At 45.6% G+C, this 20,876-nt stretch overlaps 1 protein-coding gene across 1 annotated transcript in view; it reads right to left on the bottom strand.

The window, feature by feature from the left end:
* Positions 1–20,876, bottom strand: part of dlec1 (DLEC1 cilia and flagella associated protein) — a 149,512-nt gene that overhangs the window by 11,730 nt on the left and 116,906 nt on the right. The window contains exons 33-36 of the mRNA XM_055650137.1: positions 13,402–13,496; positions 10,581–10,671; positions 3,455–3,649; positions 1,218–1,343 (exon numbers count right to left, since the gene is read on the bottom strand). Of these exons, the coding sequence (XP_055506112.1) occupies positions 1,218–1,343; positions 3,455–3,649; positions 10,581–10,671; positions 13,402–13,496 (507 nt within the window). The remainder of the gene's footprint in view (positions 1–1,217; positions 1,344–3,454; positions 3,650–10,580; positions 10,672–13,401; positions 13,497–20,876) is intronic.

Here is a 20,876-nt window from a genome sequence, read left to right as displayed (position 1 = left end):
TCCCGATGTTGGGGGAGTCCAAAACGAGGGGCCACAGTTTAAGAATAAGGAGTAAGCCATTTAGAACGGAGACGCGGAAACACTTTTTCTCACAGAGAGTGGCGAGTCTGTGGAATTCTCTGCCTCGGAGGGAGGTGGAGGCAGGTTCTCTGGATGCTTTCAAGAGAGAGCTAGATAGGGATCTTAAAAATAGCGGAGTCAAGGGATATGGGGAGACGGCAGGAACGGGGGGGTACTGATTGGGGATGATCAGCCATGATCACATTGAATGGCGGTGCTGGCTCGAAGGGTCGAATGTCCTACTCCTGCGTCTATTATCTATTGTCCATTTTTTCTGACTGGATGGCACACCACAAAAAGCTTTTCACTGCACCTGCACACGTGACAATAAAAAACAGAACTAAACTAAACTTCAGACCTACACTCAAAACACGTTCTTAACCACTTCAACATTTAATTCCCACCTCACGTGACTGAGGGAATCCTCCTACAGTACCTGCTGTGGAATTGCCAGGGAATGCTTCCAGGGGTGTTACTGTGGGAAAAGCCCACTATAGTTCTGGGCACTGTGTTATAGGAAAGTTGTATGCCAAGCTTGAAAGGATACCAAGAAGATTTACGAGGATGTTGACAGGACTAGAGGGTCTGATCTATAGGCAGAGGTTCGGACCCTATTCCTTGGAACGCAGGATGAGGGGTGATCTTATTGAGGTTTATAAAGTCATGAGAGGAATAGATCGGGTAGATGCCCACAGTCTCTTGCCCAGAGTAGGGGAATCGAGGACCAGAGGACATAGTTTCAAAGTGAAGTGGAAAAGATTTAATAGGAATCTGAGGGGTAACTTTTTTCACACAAAGAGTGGGGGTGTATAGAACAAGCTGCCAGAGGAGGTAGTTTAGGCTGGGACTATCCCAACATTTAGACAGGTTCATGGATAGGACAGGTTTGGAGGGATTGGGACCAAAAGCAGGCAGCTGGGACACGTTGGCCTGTATTGGCAAGTTGGGCCGAAGGGCCTGTTTCTACACTGTATCACTCTATGACTCTATAACTATTTGCTGCACTCTGTGCTCTACCTATTGTACTCGAGTGTGGGTTGATTGTATTAATGTGCAGTATCTGATCTGTTAGGATAGCTTCTCACCATGTCTCGGTACACATGACAAAAATAAACCTAAACCTAGGACTCCATGCTGGATGTGGAGAGGCATCTTACCTGTGCGCTGTTGTTGTTGTATTCAATCACCAGGTCCTGCTTAAACACCAGTTCTTGTTCCTTCTTCTTGCATATATTTCCCTGAAAACTCAGCAGCTCCCAGGAAATGCAGAATGCCACAGTGACCTGAAAACCAGGAGTCAAATGTCAAGAGAGTTTTATTGTTATACTAGACCAAGTGGGACCCGTTGGACCCCGTTCCCCCAACGCAATAATCCGCCACTCACCCGTTCCCCCAACGCAACCCCTTTCCCCAACACAATATTCCACCACTCACCCATTCCCCAAACGCAACCCGTTCCCCCAATGTAATATTCCACCACTCATCCATAGCACCCACGGGAGACCCGTTCCCTCAACGCAACCCCTTTCCCCAACGCAATATTCCACCACTCACCCATTCCCCAAATGCAACCCGTTCCCCCAATGTAATATTCCACCACTCACCCATAGCTCCCAACTGTGCAGGTTGGCTCATTTTTTCAATTGCAATTTCACTAAGAACTGCCTAACTGCCAGTCTCTTTCGGTCTCTATCAATCCTTCCTGGGGAGGGGGTAAAAATCTCACTATCTCCTTTACTCCCCTTGAAGCTGCTGATCCCATTGCCTCTCTCTCCCTCTCCTTTTCCCTACCCTCAGTCACTCCCTCCCTCCCTCACCTCTCCCCTTTTGCACTCCTCCACTAGACAATGTTTAAATAACATTTCTTCTCCCATCCCCAACTCTCATAGCAATTTCACACAGTCCTGAGCAGAGCTGAATATTTGGGCAGCCCTTTTCCCAAACTAGTACGTTTGCAGATGATACAAAAGTGGGAGGTTTTGCAGATAGTGAAGATGGTTGTGAAAGATTGCAGCAGGATCTTGATCGATTGGCCAGGTGGGCTGAGGAATGGTTGATGGAATTTAATGCAGAAAGATGTGACATGTTGCATTTTGGGAAGTCTAACATGGGCAGGACCAACACAGTGAATGGTAGGCCTCTGGGGGGTGTTGTAGAGCAGAGGGATCTAGGAGTACAGGTGCATGGTTCCCTGAAGGTGGAGTCGCAGGTAGATCGGGTGGTCAAAAAGGCTTTTGGCTCATTGACCTTCATCAGTCAGAGTATTGAGTATAGAAGTTGGGAGGTCATGTTGCAGTTGTATAAGATGTTGGTGAGGCCACATTTAGAATATTCTGTTCAGTTCTGGGCACCGTGTTATAGGAAAGATGTTGTCAAGCTGGAAAGGGTTCTGAGAAGATTTACGAGGATGTTGCCAGGACTAGAGGGTGTGAGTTGTAGGGAGAGGCTGAGCAGGCTGGGACTCTATTCCATGGAGCGCAGGAAGATGAGGGGTGATCTTATAGAGGTGTATACAATCATGAGAGGAATAGATCGAGAAGATGCACAGAGTCTCTTGCCCAGAGTGGGCGAATCAAGGACCACGGATTTAAGGTGAAGGGGGAAAGGGGACACGGGTTTAAGGTGAAGGGGAAAAGATTTAATAGGAATCCGAGGGGTTACTTTTTCACACAAAGGGTGGTGGGTGTATGGAACAAGCTGCCAGGGGAGGTAGTTGAGGCTGGGACTATCCCAACATTTAAGAAGCAGTTAGACAGGTACATGGGTAGGACAGGTTTGGAGGGATATGGACCAAATGCTGGCAGGTGGGACTAGTGTAGCTGGGACATGTAGGTCGGTGTGGGCAAGTTGGGCCGAAGGGCCTGTTTCCACACTGTATCACTCTATGACTCTAAGGTGTGATGCAGCCTGACAGTAATCTTTTTTATGGTGCATCTGTGGAGGTTTGTGAGAGTTGTTGGAGATTTGACACATTTCCTCAGTCTTCTCACAAAGTAGAGGTGTTGGTGTGCCTTCTTGACTGTGGCATCAATGTGGTTGATTCATCACAGATCATTGGTAATAATAACATCATGGAATTCTCAACCATTTCCACTTCAGTATCTTTGACCATACTCCACCATGTTTCCTCCTCCAGAGATGCTGCCTGACCCGCTGAGTAACCCGGTGCTTTGTGTTTATGTTTTAAACCAGCGTCTGCAGTTCCTTGTGTCTCTATGTTACGGTGTGGAGTTCAGCCTAAAGAGAAGATAGACACAAGATGCTGGAGTAACTCTGCAGGTTAGGCAGCATCTCTGGAGAATAGGAACAGGTGATGTTTCTAGTCAAGACTCTTCTTCAGACTGCAAAATTTGTACCCAATGACCACGGAATCCATTGAATGCCAGGTACTTACATGCATGTGCTGCAGTGGGAATAGCATGAGAAACTTTACATTCTCCTCCCGGTCACTGTTTGAAGATTTCAAGGTGTTTTTGGGGTCCACATCCAAGACACAGAAGGGAGTTTGCAGCAAGAAGTGGAAGCACAGCGGGGTCTCTGTGTTGTTGCTCAGTTTCAGGCCACGCGTCTTCAGAATTTCTCTCTGTATCTGGGTGGAGACGAGGGAATTAGACAATGACTTTCTCAGAGAGAATGAACCATCGTCATAGACGACCAGAGCACCCAGTGCAAACTTGCCGACCAAAATGCCACCGACACTAGTCCCACCTGCCCACGTTGGGGTCTCAACTCGAAATGTCTCCAATTTCTCCTCTCCATAGATTCTGCCTCACCCACTGAGTTTCTCCAGCATTTTGGGTCTACCTTCGATTTTACCAGCATCTGCAGTTCTTTCTTAAACACATGTTTGGCCCATATTTCCTTTAAACCGTTCCTATCCATTTACCTTTTCCAATGTCTGTTGTCATTGGCGCTTTATGGAAACAGGCCCTTTGGCCCACCGAGTCCACCGATCACTCACTTACACTTGTTCTATGTTACTCAATGTTCTCATCCACCACCTGTGCACTAGGGGCAAATTTACATGGTCAATTAGCCTGTAAGCCCACTATTTTACTTCGGAGTCACGTGAGTGACTACGTGAAGACCCCGCCAGCACGCATGCATGCGCGACATATCGTCTCACGCATTGCACAGCGACAGGCTGGGGGAAGAGTTCTCCCGCGGCAAGATTTAAATACGGGGCCTGCAGGTAAGTTACTAATCTGAGGTTGTGTATTTTGGCCTTGTGTTTTCTGTTGCATTGTTACTTGTCTTTTCATCCACTTCAGGAACAGGTGGTCAACGATACAACAGCAAAATACATGCCTCCTGAGAACTGTGTCTCATTAAATGTCCCTGCAGTAAATAGTACTATCTGGGGGTACATTGGAGCCGGCATCAGAACCCAAGAGGTTAAAATGCAGAAGATATTGAAATTTCTGACATCGGGCATAACGGCGTTTGCTCGTTCCGTGGATGAAACGGAGATGACGGTCACTCAACAGGACACTCTGGCGTTGCTCTGCAAAACTCAACATGACATGAATTGCCTAAGGAAGAGCGCGATTAGACCAGCACTAAACCCTAAATTTGCTGGGTTGTGTAAGACAGCTACTACACAACCACAAATATTGCTATTTGGAGGGAATTTATCAAAACAGGTCAAAGAGCTCGACGAGGAGGCTAAAGCTGTCTGGCTCATGAGGGCGTCATCACCAATGAGCAAGACCACTTTTCCCAGACGGCAGCACCCCTATGCACCCACCAGCAGGCAACGACACCAGGATGCTGGTGCAAGCATGAGGGCCGCACAACAACCACAAAGGTCTTTTTTAGGCCAAGGCCCAGAGCGACCCTCAAGGAAGATGCGCCAACCCCGCACTCCGGCGCCTCCTCCGCAGAAGAGGCAGAAACCAAAGAAGTGAATGTTCCACCGGTAACCATGGAGGTAGGTAGGTCTGGTTCCTTCCAGAACATAAAAGGTGTAGTTTCTGTAATAACAGGGGTTACACCTGTTTTGGGAGGCATGGAGGTCTATTACTACTGACCATTGTATACTACAAAGTATTCAGGGATATGAAATTGAGTTTATCCAAAAAGACATGCCCCCAGTTCAACATGTGCCTAGCCGAGAGTTTGTGCGCTCACAACAGGAAAAACTGGAAGGACATGCAGAGCTGGGGAGGTTATATGTATGCCAAAGGAGTAATAGAGAGATCAGAACATGAATCTCTAGAATTTGTATCCAACATATTCACAAAAACCAAAAAAGATGGTGAATGTCGCATCATCATTGAATTGACAAAACTGAATACTTTTGTAAAGTATATTCATTTCAAAATGGAAACATTTGTTACTGCCAAGCAATTAGTTTCCGAAGGTTACTTCATGGCATGCATCGATCTAAAAGATGCATACTATTCGGTTTCTATACAAAAGGATCATCGTCGATACCTAACATTTAACTGGATGGGGCAACTATGGCAGTATAAAGCGTTGCCTAATGAGTTAACATCAGCCCCAAGACTATTTACCAAGATATTAAAACCTGCCTTGGCACTACTCAGGAAACAAAAACATATTATCATGGCATATCTTGATGATATATTAATTGTGGGGGAAACTAGCTAAATCAGCTGTCTTAGCTACCAAAGTTTTGTTTGAAAAAGTGGGGTTCATCATCCATCCAGATAAATCTAAGTTGACGCCATCCACAACTATGGACTAACTGGGGTTCACAATTGACTATCCATATCTGTAACATTGCCAAAGAATAAAGCAGCAGACTTCATGGAAGCCTGTAACAACCTGGTTGTCATGAGTCAACCAACCATTTGACAGGTAGCAAGAGTAATTGGGAAACTTGTAGCAGCATTTCCAGCTACACAGTTTGGACCTTTGCATTATCAAAATTTACAAAGGGCAATGGTGCAAGCACTAAAACAACATGCAGGTCATTTTGACCGACCAATGCAATTACCAGCCAAAGCAATTTTGGAGTTACAATGGTGGAAGCAAAATATTTGGCATAGTTCCAGCCCCATCATTATTAGTAACCCATCATTCATATTACAAACTGATGCCAGCGCTCACGGCTGGGGAGCTACTAATACCATATCCAGCACTGGTGGTAGATGGAATATACAGGAATCATCGTTACTACAAACACTGGGTATAAATTATTTAGAGATGTTAAAGAGGGAACTGCAGATGCTGGAGAATCGAAGGTTACACAGAAAAGCTGGAGAAACTCAGCGGGTGCAGCAGCATCTATGGAGCGAAGGAAATAGGCAACGTTTCGGGCCGAAACCCTTCTTATTATTTAGAGATGTTGGGTGCGTTTTATGGGCTAATAGCATATTGCTCAACAATGCACCATCTGCATGTCCACCTACAAATTGATAATACCACAGTGGTGGCATATATTAATCATATGGGTGGAATAAAATCGATATCATGTGACAATCTGGCTAATACAATCTAGCAATGGTGTGTCAACAGACATATTTAGCTACCAGCGACTTACCTACTAGGTAAACTCAATACAGTGGCAGACACCAGGTCACGAAAATTGTAATGACAACACTGAATGGATGTTGGACCACAAATTATTTGCTGATATTGTAATGCGATATGGAACCAGATATCGATCTATTTGCATCTAGACTCAATTACCAGTTGCCAACTTATGTCGCTTGGGAACCAGACCCTGGGGCAGCAGCGATGGATGCTTTCTCGCTGGACTGGGGTAATTGTTTTTCTATGCTTTTCCCCCCTTCTGCCTCATCAGTCGGGTTCTACACAAAATACAATTGGACTCTGCGTCAGGTATTTTGGTAGTACCCGATTGGCCTACTCAGCCATGGTTCCCTGTGGTCCTCGACATGGTCTCGGAACCATGTATGTCCATCGCTAAACGACCAGATCGATTGGGCGAGAGTCACCCATGCCATGACAGGATCAATCTGTTGATTTGCAGAATTTGGATCTGGGGCTGACAGACAGAACTATGAACATGATCACGGCGGCCTACCGAGAATCAACGAAGAAGCAATACCTCTCGTGTATAAGGAAATGGGAGTTGTATTGCACAAGGACTGGTATAGCGTATAACACAGCTACAGTTACCAATGTCCTAGAATTCCTGGCCAGCCTTCATTTCGATGAAGGACTGAGCCACAGCACTATAAATTGCGCTATCAGCCCTGAGTGCCCTGTCAACATGCTTGTGGTAGGGACCAGGACAGCATTCCATGGGATCTCACCCTCTAGTTACTAAACTCATGAGGGGTATATACAACACAAACCCTCCTAGAGCGAGGTATTTCCATAAATGGGATGTTAGTGTTGTTCTAACATTGCTCAGGAGTTGGTCACCAGCAATGTCCCTGTCCCTGGAGAAGCTGACTCTAAAAACAGTCATGCTGATGGCACTGGTCTCAGCTCAAAGGGTCCAGTTCCTACATAAACCGAGGCTGGATAACATGACAGTATCAACTAACAAGATACATTTTCAGATCTTGGAGTTGGTAAAGCAAAACAGACCAGGATCATCAGGACTTAATTTGGAATTCCGGGCATACTCATCAGATACCCGACTGTGTGTTATGACACACCTTCTGCTATATTTAGAGTCCACTAAAACCATAAGAGGCAGTGAATTGGCACTATGGATCAGCTATAAACAGCCTCATAGCAGGGTATCAGTGCAGACCATCTCTAGATGGCTCAGACAGGTTTTGGGAGCTGCTGGGGTGGATACTGACATTTTTAAATCTCATTCCACCAGGGCTGCAGCAACATCGGCAGCTAGAGAAATGGAAGTGCCTATGGACCATATCCTGGCTACAGCAGGATGGTCTAGAGAGAAGACCTTACAACTCTTTTATAACAACCCGATCACCAAACCTGCAGTGTTTGCAGAAACAATTTAAAACTCTGTAATATGATTTATCCCAAGGGATCATTATTATTTTGTTAAAATTAATTGTTATTGTTTGAATTTCTGATTCATGTTTGAATACGATAACATACTTCCTCCCTTGGACGACTACGGCAGAGAGTGAAGCATGGACTCGATCCACGGCATGAAATCACAGATCTTTAAAATCTTCACGTAGTCACTCACGTGACTCCGAAGTAAAATAGTAAGATTAATCGAGAACTTACCAGTTTGAAGTTTGCTCTTTATTTTATGAGGAGTTACGTCGAGAGATTACGTGCCCTCCACGCCCACCCTCTATCATAAAGGTCAACTGGTATTCTAGTTCCTCTTATCTTACTGTGTTTATTTCACTTATGTCGTGCATGCGTGCTGGCGGGGTCTTCACGTAATCCCTCGACGTAACTCCTCATAAAATAAAGATCAAACTTCAAACTGGTAAGTTCTTGTTTAATCTTACTATTTTAGCTGCTTCTACCACTGACCCTGGCAGCACATTCCAGGCCCCCACCATTCTCTAGATATAGATATAGATATGCCATTTATTGTCACTATACATGTACAGTGAAACTGAAAGCTGCTCGTACTCAGTGCATACATACAATTTAGCACAAAAAACAAGAAACAGAAAAAAAAAAAAAACAGAAGGGAGAGATGGGGGGGGGGAATAGGTGCACAAATTCTGCGGCGCTACATACATATATACAGATGGAAGTCCGTGTTGGGCGGTGTAGTCAGTGCATGTGTGAATTTGAATTTATAGTAGATATAATTCTCGGAAAGCAACTATTCCCGAGTCTGTTTGTCCTGGATTTGATGCACCTATAGCGCCTTCCAGAGGGCAGCAGGTCGAACAGTCCAAACGCAGGACGGGAGCTGTCTTTGATGATCTTCTTTGCCCTGCTAAGGCAGCGGGAGGTGTAGATGTCCATCAGGGAGGGGAGAGGGCAGCCAATGATCCTCTGCGCTGTCCTGGTTACCCTCTGAAGCCTCTCCCTGTCTGCCATGGTGCAGCTGCCATACCATGCTGTAATGCAGTATGTCAGCAGGCTCTCGATGGACGAGCGGTAGAAGGTCAGCAGCAGGTTAGAGTCCAGGTTGTGCTTCCTGAGGACCCTCAGGAAGTGCAGCCGCTGCTGAGCCTTCTTGATGACCGCTGTCGTGTTGTCCGTCCAGGAGATATCAGCAGCGATATGGACGCCGAGAAACCGGAAGGTGTTGACCCTCTCCACACACTCGCCGTTGATGTATAGGGGGGCTAAGTCGGTGCTGTGCCTCCTGAAGTCGACAATGAGCTCTTTTGTTTTCCTGGTGTTCAGAGCCAGATTGTTTTCTGAGCACCAGGTTGTCAACTTCAGGACTTCCTCTCTGTAGGCTGCCTCGTCTCCCTTCGCATGCCTCTACCCAGCGCATGTCCTTAACCTTTCCCCTGCTTACCTTGATGGTACCTTTCCCCTGTTTCCCCTGCCTGCCTCCACATCTTTCCTGTAATGGGGTGACCAGAACTGCACACAATACTCCAAATATTGCATAACCAAAATTTTATAAAGCTACATCAAGATTACCCGACTCCTGCTAATTGTCTCTTCTTACTAAATGTGTAGGATACTGGTGTACACTGAAGATGAACACAAAAAGCTGGAGAAACTCAGTGGGTCAGGCTGCATCTCTGGAGAAAGGTAGGTCAAGATGTAACGCTGAGGTTCTATAAGGCGCTGGTCAGACCGCATTTGAAGTATTGAGAGCAGTTATGGGCCCCATATCTGAGGAAGGATATGCTGATGCTGGAATGAGTCCAGAGGAGGTTTACGAGAATGACCCCGGGAATGAGTGGGTTAATGTATGATGAGCGTTTGATGGCACTGGGCCTGTACTCTCTGGAATTTGGAAGAACAAGGGGGGGGACCTCATTGAAACTTACCGAATAAGACTGTGGGAGAGGATAAATGTGGAGAGGATGTGTCCACTAGTGGGATAGTCTAGAACCAGAGGTCATAGCCTCGGAATGAACTCATAGCCTCATCACTTAACTTATGGCCCAAATCATCACCCATTCCTTCTCTCCAGAAATGTCGCCTGTCCTGCTGAGTTTCCCCAACTTTTTGTGTCTATCTGCTGTCTGACCCGCTGAGTTACTCCAGTTTTTTTGTCTATCCTATACTCAATGTCCTGACTGAAGGTTAGCATTCCATACGCCCTCTTTATCTACTTGTGTTACTATTATCAAAGAGCTATAAACTTGGGCCTCTTAATACGTGTACATCAGTGCTGTTAAGGATCTTGCTATTAACTGTATACCTTCGAGTCTCCAAGGTGCAATATCAATGATATTAAATTGATGATTAAACCCCGAGTAGGACACCAATAATGAATCATTGCCTCTAAGAGATGTGAGGGTAGAATATATACAATATATAAGAGGAGGCTTAACCCAAATTCTCTTGACCTAAGCTCGACCCGAAAGGTCACCTATGCATGTTCTCCAGCGATACTGCCTGACCCAGTTACTCCAGCACTTTGTGTATTAACCAGTATCCGCAGTTCGTCGTTTCCATTTGTTCCCCAAAATGGTAACGTTTGTCGGACATTTACTCACCTTGCCATCCAAGCCGTCTGGGATCAAATCACTTGCAGCCGCGTAAAACGTGAGCTGGTCTTCATCATCATCGTCCATCTCCACTGTTAACCTGGACACAGAAAGTTCATGAACACCACAAGGGGGCGGCACTGCATCGCAGCGGTACAGTGCCAGAGGCCCGGGTTCCATCCTGACTATGGCCATTGTCTGTACGGAGTTTGTACGTTTGCCCTGAGACCGCACGGGTTTGCGGTGCTCCGGATTCCTCCCATATTCCAAAGATGTACAGGTTTGTAGGTAAATTGGGTTAGTTTAAATTGTAAATTGTCCCTAGTGTGTAGGAGAGTGCTCGTGTACGGGGTGGTCGCTGGTTGGGCGTGGACTTGGTTGGTCTAAGGGCCTGTTTCCGCCCTATATCTCTAAAGTCTAATCTTGAAGTGATCATCGGTCAAGAAGGAACTGCAGATGCTGGAAAATCAATGGTAGATAAAAGTGCTGGAGAAACTCAGCGGGTGAGGCAGCATCTTTGGAGCAAAGGAAATAGGCAACGTTTCGGGCCGAAAAGTGTACATGTACGAAACGTGTATGTGTATGTCTGAAGAAGGGTTTCGGCCCGAAACATTGCCTATTTCCTTCACTCCATAGATGCTGCCTCACCCGCTGAGTTTCTCCAACACTTTTGTGTACCTTTGAAGTGATCATTGTCCTCTTGTTTTCTCCAACAATTTCTCATTTCAGGAGGTTTCTGTCTCTCACCTCTCAGTCCTCATTTATCTCCTGTATATCACACAAAGCCGCTGCACTGTTTGAAGTTCTATACACTAAAGGATGTACAGACTCAGCAGGTACACAAAAATGCTGGAGAAACTTAGCGGGTGCAGCAGCATCTATGGAATGAAGGAAATAGGCAACGTTTCGGCCCAAAACCCTTCTTCAGACGTACATACATAGAAACATAGAAATTAGGTGCAGGAGTAGGCCATTCGGCCCTTCGAGCCTGCACCGCCATTCAATATGATCATGGCTGATCATCCAACTCAGTGTCCCCGTACCTGCCTTCTCTCCATACCCCCTGATCCCCTTAGCCACAAGGGCCACATCTAACTCCCTCTTAAATATAGCCAATGAACTGGCCTCAACTACCCTCTGTGGCAGAGAGTTCCAGAGATTCACCACTCTCTGTGTGAAAAAAGTTCTTCTCATCTCGGTTTTAAAGGATTTCCCCTTTATCCTTAAGCTGTGACCCCTTGTCCTGGACTTCCCTAACATCGGGAACAATCTTCCTGCATCTAGCCTGTCCAACCCCTTAAGAATTTTGTAAGTTTCTATAAGATCCCCTCTCAATCTTCTAAATTCTAGAGAGTATAAACCAAGTCTATCCAGTCTTTCTTCATAAGACAGTCCTGACATCCCAGGAATCAGTCTGGTGAACCGTCTCTGCACTCCCTCTATGGCAATAATGTCCTTCCTCAGATTTCGAGACCAAAACTGTACGCAATACTCCAGGTGTGGTCTCACCAAGACCCTGTACAACTGCAGGAGAACCTCTCTGCTCCTATACTCAAATCCTTTTGCAATGAAAGCTAACATACCATTCGCTTTCTTTACTGCCTGCTGCACGTGCATGCCTACCTTCAATGACTGGTGTACCATGACACCCAGGTCTCGCTGCATCTCCCCCTTTCCCAATCGGCCACCATTTAGATAATAGTCTGCTTTCCTGTTTTTTTTGCCACCAAAATGGATAACCTCACATTTATCCACTTATACTGCATCTGCCAAACATTTGCCCACTCACCCAGCCTATCCAAGTCACCCTGCAGTCTCCTAGCATCCCCCTCACAGCTAACACTGCCCCCCAGCTTAGTGTCATCCGCAAACTTGGAGATATGTACACGTTTCGGCCCGAAACGTTGCCTATTTCCTTTGTTACAATTCACCAAGCCAATTAACCTACACACCTGCACGTCTTTGGAGTGTGGGAGGAAACCGAAGTACCCAGAGAAAACCCACTCGGTCACAGGGAGAACGTACACAGACAGCACCCGAGGTCAGGATCGAACCTGGGTCACTGGTGCTGTGAGGCAACAACTCTACCCCAGTAACACTGTGTTGCCATCCAATCATTGAGAGAACACTCACGTGGTCACAGGGAGAATGTACAAACTCCATACAGACTGCACCCATAGTCAGGATGGAACCTGGATCTCTGGTGCTGTAAGGCAGCAACTCTACCATTGCCCCACCTTGTCTCCCTAACTCCAGCACACTGTTTGTGAATGTGGCTCACCACTGTGACCAAGGTCATTACTGAACCCCATTGGAAAAGAGCAGCTTCTAAAGTGGGGAAAGACTACCACAGTCATTAAGTTTTTTTTGGCCAAAGGTACCACTCAGACTGAGGAGATTCTTAGCCTGGATCGAATGTATTGATCTCAGTACCACACAGATGAAATATACTTCAGATCTTTGTCTGAAATTGTTTTATAGATCGGAAGGGTGGCGCAACCGATGAGTCGCTGCCTCACGGCGCCAGAGACTCGGGTTCGATCCTGACTATGGGTGCTGTCTGTGCGGAGTTTGTACATTCTCTCCGTGACCATGTGGGTTTTCTCAGATCTATGGTTCCTCCCACACTCCAAAGACGTGCGAGTTTCTAGGTTAATTGGCGTCCCTAGTGTGCTGGACAGAACTCGTGTATGTCTGATCCTTGTCAGCGTGGACACGGTGGGCCGAAAAGGCTTGTTGCCATGCTGTATCTCAAACTAAACTAAACTAAACTAAAGGTTAACAAAGAGACAACAAAAGAAGCTGGGAAAAGCCAGAATGTAGTACTCACATGGCAGCTTGTACATCTCCAGAAAAGTCTAACCGTAGAGGCTCTGTATTGTATCCTTGGTTTCTGCTTACCTTCCCAGGTTCCCCAACCGCAACCTGTGAAAACAGCAAGAAGTTTTATATGGGGAGCACGATGCAGAGAGCAAAGCTGCTTTACAGGGGTATGTACTACGTGGCACCAAAATCACCAGGAGATATTCTGAAGGAACTTGGTCAAGGAAGCAGAATTTCAACTGTGTTTTAAGGAAAGGAAGGATGGTCCAGGAAGAGATTTCCAGATCGTAGCATTATGTGGATACTGTGACAATGAAATCTAGGGATGCGCACAAGGCCAGAAGGTAGTGCAGCGGTAGAGCTGCTGACTCAATACGCCAGACATCCAGGTTCAATCCTAGCCACGGGTGCTGTCTGTACGGTGTTTGTACATTCTCCCCTTGACTTGCATGGGTTTTCTCCAGTTTCCTCCCACATAGGTTTATAGGCTAATTGGCTTGGTGTCATTGTAAATTGTCCCCAGTGTGTGTAGGGTAGCGATAGTATGCGGGGATCGCTGGTCAGCACAAATTCAGTGGGCTGAAGGGCCTATTATGGCACTGTATTTCTCTAAACTAAACTAAACTTAAAAAGTACTGAAAGCAGTACTCGAGTGGTGGCCTAATTGGTGCCTTATCCAGTGCCAGCATTGATTTCTCTGTGTTCTGGCATTCAGCACCCCAGCTAATAGGCCTGCTTAACTACATCTTGCTAACCAGCATTCCAAGGTCCCTTTGCTCCTCAACACCACTGTTTGTTTGACACAGTTTGCCCTCCCGAAGCACATGATCTCAAGCCATCCTGGGCAGAATTCTATTTACCACATTCCCACCGAACATTCTTTGGATACTTTCTTCCTCATGGATACTTTCCAACCACATGACCTTGGGGTTGTACTCTGTTCTTTCCACTGATGCGGCCCAGGAATTACGCTGCGGTGGAATTATACAAAATACCTACCTTGTTAGAGATCATTTTTGGTGGCCCCCACCCATCGTGGACAAGAAATGGTACTTTCATGTTAAACATAAGGACTCGTGTATAGGCAGAGCAGAAATTCAGTTGTCTGTTAATCTTCAAACAGTACAGCACAGGAAAAGTACAGCACGGGGACAGCTGCGGCCTTGTAGCCTCAGAGATCAGAGTTCAATCCTGACCTCGGGTGTGGGCTGTGTGGAGTTTGCATCTTCCCCCTGTGACCACATGGGTTTCCTCTGGGTGCTCTGTTAGGGCTGCATTAGATCGGGTGCCGCTGGAGGCAGCCTGGGGCTCAAGTAGATCGGGCACCGCTCCAAGTGGCCAGGCACGTGGATCGAATACGGCCTGCAGTGGCACGGAGTGGCGGAGCAGTGGTGAAGAACGCCGACAACATCGCCTGGCCATCCTGACCCCTGCAACTCCCACTCAGTGCCATCACCGGGGCAACGGGTCTTTGTGGCCAAGTTACGACTACATTTTGAACAACTTTCAACTTGATGGGTATAAGTTGGTGCCGGAAACATTGTGACTCTTTCTGTGCTGTTTCAATGTAATCTACTATTCCTACACTCTTGGTACTTAATGTGAATGTGCCTATATACAGTAAAATGTTCACTAGACTGCATGCCATAAAGGAATTTCACTGTACTTAGGTGCATGTGACAATAAAGTATCAGTGAATCATTAAACTATTGGCTTTCCACCAAGCAAGTCAAATGGTCTCTTTCCAAAGAACACGTCAGAATTTTACAGATCAGTTAATAATACTGTCCAGGCTTCCACTGTGCACTTTTAATTGATTACTAATTTGTGTATAATTAAGGATTTGCAGACTCCAATTTTAACCTAACCTGGTCTGGGAAGGGAGGTACAGCAGATTTGTATCACCTTACCCCAGCCTCTGCATTGTGTAAGTCCCTGCTGTATTTCTGTGGGCCAAAAGTTAAAAACTGAATAGACATCAGTCTGAAGAAGGGTCTCGACCCGAACCGTCACCCATTCCTTCTCTCCAGAGATGCTGCCTGCCCCGCTAAGTTACTCCAGCTTTTTGTGTCTAGAGACAATAGGTGCAGGAGTAGGCCATTCGGCCCTTCGAGCCAGCACCGTCATTTAATGTGATCATGGCAGATCATCCACAATCAGTACCCCGTTCCTGCCTTCTCCCCATATCCCCTGACTCCGCTATTTTTAAGAGCCCTATCTAGCTCTCTCTTGAAAGCATCCAGAGAACCGGACTCCACCGCCCTCTGAGGCAGAGAATTCCACAGACTCACAACTCTGTGTTCAAAAGTGTTTCCTCATCTCTGTTCTACAGTGGCTTGCAAAAGTATTCATACCCCTTGAACTTTTCCACATTTTGTCACGTTACAACCACAAACGTAAATGTATTTTATTGGGATTTTATGTGATAGACCAACACAAAGTGGCGCATAATTGTGAAGTGGAAGGAAAATGATACATGGTTTTCAAAGTTTTTTACAAATAAAAAATTGAAAAGTATGGCGTGCAAAAGTATTCAGCCCCCCTGAGTCAATACTTTGTAGAACCACCTTTCGCTGCAATTATAGCTGCAAGTCTTTTGGGGTATGTCTCTACCAGCTTTGCACATCTAGAGACTGAAATTTTTGCCCATTCTTCTTTGCAAAATAGCTCAAGCTCAGTCAGATTGGATGGAGGTCGTCTGTGAACAGCAATTTTCAAGTCTTGCCAGAGATTCTCAATTGGATTTAGGTCTGGACTTTGACTGGGCCATTCTAACACATGAATATGCTTTGATCTAAACCATTCCATTGTAGCTCTGGCTGTATGTTTAGGATCGTTGTCCTTGCTCCAATGGGTGAACCTCCCCCAGTCCCAAGTCTTTTGCAAACTCTAAACGGTTTTCTTATGGGATTTTTTTGTATTTGGCTCCATCCATCTTCCCATAAAACCCTGACCAGCTGCACGACTAATCCCTGTCCTGTGGAAAGCATCCCCACAGCATGGATGCTGCCACCATCTCCATTTCACAGTGGGCCTCTTGGTGTCTTGATCAGGGTGATGTGCCCAGTGTTAGTTTTGGACCGCCATACATAGTGTTTTGTATTTAGGCCAAAACTTCATTTTTGGTCTCATCTGACCAGAGCACCTTCCTCCACAGTTTGCTGTGTCCCCCACATGGCTTGTGGGAAACTGCAAACGGGACTTTTATGGCTTTTTTTCAACAATGGCTTTCTTCTTGCCACTCTTCATAAAGGCCCGATGGTGGAGTTTGCACGACTAATAGTTGTCCTGTGGACAGATTCTCCCACTGAGCTGTGGATCTCTGCAGCTCCTCCAGAGTTACAAACAGCTCTCTTGGCATGCTTCTCTGAGTAAAAAAACCTTGCCCGGCCTGTCAGTTTAGGTGGACGGCCATGTCTTGATAGGTTTGCAGTTGTGCTATACTCTTTCCATTTTCAGATGATGGATTGAACAGTGCTCCGTGAGATGTTCAAAGCTTGGGATATTTTTTTATAACCTAACCCTGCTTTAAACTTCTCCACAACTTTATCCCTGACCTGTCTGGTGTGTTCCTTGGGCTTCATGATGCTGTTTGTTCACTAATGTTCTCTAACAAACCCCTGAGGCCTTCACAGAACAGCTGTATTTAGACTGAGATTAGATTACACACAAGTGGACTCTATTTAATTAGGTGACTTATGAAGGCAATTGGTTGCACTGGATTTTATATAGGGGTATCAGAGTAAATGGGGCTGAATACTTTTGCATGCCACACTTTTCAGTTTTTTATTTGTAAAAAAATTTGAAAACCATGTATCATTTTCCTTCCACTTCACAATTATGCGCCACTTTGTGTTGGTCTATCACATAAAATCCCAATAAAATACATTTATGTTTGTGGTTGCAACGTGACAAATGTGGAAAAGTTCAAGGGGTATGAATACTTTTGCAAGCCACTATAAATGACTTACCCCTTATTCTTAAACTGTGGCCCCCAGTTCTGGACTCCCCCAACATCAGGAACATGTTTCCTGCCTCTAGTGTGTCCAACCCCTTAATAATCATAAATGTTTCAATAAGATATCCTCTCATCCTTCTAAATGAGCCCAGCCGCTCCATTCTCTCAGCATATGACAGCCCCGCCATTCTCGGGAATTAACCTTGTGAACCTACGCTGCAGTCCCTCAATAGCAAGAATGTACTTCCTCAAACGCGGAGACCAAAACTGCACACAATACTCCAAGTGTGGTCTCACTAGGGCCCTGTACAACTGCAGAAGGACCTGTTTGCTCCTATATTGGTTCTTGGTTTCTTGGTCCTCCAAAATATTCCAAATTCCCAAATTCCAAAAAACTCCTCTTGTTATGAAGGCCAACATGCCATTCGCTTTCTTCACTGCCTGCTGTGCCTGCATGCTTACTTTAATTGACTGATGAACAAGGTCCCCCAGCTCCCGTTGTACTTCCCCTTTTCCCAACTTGACACCATTTAGATAATAATTTGCCTTCCTGTTTTTGCTACCAACATGGATAACCTCACATTTATCCACATTAAACTGTGTCTGCCATGTATCTGCCCACTCACCCAACCTGTCCAAGTCACCCTGCATCCTCATAGCATCCTCTTCACAGTTTCACACAGCCACCCAGTTTTGTGTCATCAGCAAATTTGCTAATGTTATTTGTAATCTCTTCATTTAAATCATTAATATATATTGTAAATAGTTGCAGTCCCAGCACCGAGCCTTGCGGTACCCCACGAGTCTGTCTGCCATTCTGAATGGGACCCGTTAATCCCTACTCTTTGTTTCCTGTCTGCCAACCAATTCTCTATCCATGTCAGCACTCTACCCCCAATACCATGTGCCCTAATTTTGCCCACTAATCTCCTGTGTGGGACCTTATCAAATGCTTTCTGAAAGTCCAGGTACACTACATCCACTGGCTCTCCCTTGTCCATTTTCCTAGTTACATCCTCAAAAAAATCCAAAAGATTAGTCAAGCATGATTTCCCCTTTGTAAATCCATGCTGACTCGGACCTGTTACTGCTATCCAAATGTGCGGCTATTTAATCTTTTATGATTGATACCAGCATCTTCCCCATCACCGATGCCAGGCTATAATTCCTTGTTTTCTCTCTCCCGCTTTTCTTAAAAAGTGGGATAACATTAGCTACCCTCCAATCCACAGGAACTGATCCTGAATCTATAGAACATTGGAAAATGATCATCAATGCATCCACAATTTCTAGAGCCACTTCCTTAAGTACCCTGGGATGCAGACCATCAGGCCTTGGGGATTTATCAGCCTTCAGTCCCATCAGCCTACCCAACACCATTTCCTGCAAAATGTGGATTTCCTTCAGTTCCTCCGTCACCCCAGATCCTCTGGCCACTAGTACATCAGGAAGATTGTTTGTATCTTCCTTAGTGAAGACGGATCCAAAGTACCTATTCAACTCAGCTGCCATTTCCTTGTTCCCCATAATAAATTCACCCTTTTCAGTCTTCAATAGTCCAACTTTGGTCTTAACTAATTTTTTCCTCTTCACATACCTAAAGAAGCTTTTACTATCCTCCTTTATATTCTTGGCTAGCTCATCGTACCTCATCTTTTGCCTTTTTAGTTATCTTCTGTTGCTCTTTAAACGTTACCTAATCCTTTGGTTTCCTGCTCATCTTTGCTATGTTGTACTTCTTGTCTTTTATTTTTATACTGTCCCTGACGTCCCTCGTCAGCCACGGTCGCCCCTTACTCCCTTTGGAATCTTTCTTCCTCCTAGGAATGAACCGATCCTGCATCTTCTGTATTATTCCCAGAAATACCTGCCATTGTTGTTCCACTGTCATCCCTGCTAGTGTATCTTTCCACTCAACCTTGGCCAGCTCCTCCCTCATGGATCCATAGTCCCCTTTGTTCAACTGTAATACTGCCACCTCCGATTTACCATTCTCCTTCTCAAATTGTAGATTAAAATGTATCTTCTTCGGTTTAAACCAGCATCTGCAGTTCCTTCCTACATAGTTTAAGGAACTCTGCCGCATTGAATTGAAAAGAAACTAACTTTAGGTCAGCACGGTGGCGCAGCAGTAGAGTTGTTGCCTTACACCACCAGAGACCCAGGTTCAATCCTGATCACGGGTGTTGGCTGTGTGGAGTTTGCATGTTCTCCCTGTGACGTCCCAAAGAGCATCATAAGATCATAAGTGATAGGAGTAGAATTAGGCCTACCATCAAGTCTACTCTGCCATTCAATCGTGGCTGATCTATCTCTCCCTCCTAATCCCATTCTCTTGCCTTCTCCCCATAACCTCCGATACCCGTACTAATCAAAAATCTATCTCTGCCTTAAATATATCCACTGCCGTCCTCGACAGCCTTCTGTGGCAAATAATCCCACAGATTCTCCACCCTCTGACTAAAGAAATTAAAGAGGTGCGGGTTTGTAGGTTAATTGGCCGTCTGTAAATTGCCCCTAGTGTGCAGGCAGTGTATGCAAAAGTGGGATAGCATAGATCTAGTAAGAATGGGTGATTGATGGTCAACATGGACTGGGTGGGCCAAAGGTCGTGTTTTGGTGGCAAAAACGGGAAAGCAGACTATTATCTAAATGGTGGCCGATTGGGAAAGGGGGAGATGCAGCGAGACCTGGGTGTCATGGTACACCAGTCATTGAAGGTAGGCATGCAGGTGCAGCAGGCAGTAAAGAAAGCGAATGGTATGTTAGCTTTCATTGCAAAAGGATTTGAGTATAGAAGCAGGGAGGTTCTACTGCAGTTGTACAGGGTCTAGGTGAGACCACACCTGGAGTATTGCGTACAGTTTTGGTCTCCAAATCTGAGGAAGGACATTATTGCCATAGAGGGAGTGCAGAGACGGTTCACCAGACTGATTCCTGGGATGTCAGGACTGTCTTATGAAGAAGACTGGATAGACTTGGTTTATACTCTCTAGAATTTAGGAGATTGAGAGGGGATCTTATAGAAACTTACAAAATTCTTAAGGGGTTGGACAGGCTAGATGCAGGAAGATTGTTCTCGATGTTAGGGAAGTCCAGGACAAGGGGTCACAGCTTAAGGATAAGGGGAAAATCCTTTAAAACCGAGATGAGAATAACTTTTTTCACACAGAGAGTGGTGAATCTCTGGAACTCTCTGCCACAGAGGGTAGTTGAGGCCAGTTCATTGGCTATATTTAAGAGGGAGTTAGATGTGGCCCTTGTGGCTAAGGGAATCAGGGGGTATGGAGAGAAGGCAGGTACGGGATACTGAGTTGGATGATCAGCCATGATCATATTGAATGGCGGTGCAGGCTCGAAGGGCCGAATGGCCTACTCCTGCACCTAGTTTCTATGTTTCTATGTTTCTACATGATGCATCTCTAAGGAACAAGCCTTTCAGCCTGCAATGTCAGTGCCGTATATGATGTCAAGGCCAAGTCTTAACAGCCTGCACATAATCCATATCCATGTGACTATCCAAG

The sequence above is a fragment of the Leucoraja erinacea genome, chromosome 2, assembly GCF_028641065.1.
Source record: "Leucoraja erinacea ecotype New England chromosome 2, Leri_hhj_1, whole genome shotgun sequence".
Classification (NCBI taxonomy): Eukaryota; Metazoa; Chordata; class Chondrichthyes; order Rajiformes; family Rajidae; genus Leucoraja; species Leucoraja erinaceus.
Note: the sequence above shows the minus strand (reverse complement) of the source record. Positions and strands in the feature narration are given on the sequence as shown.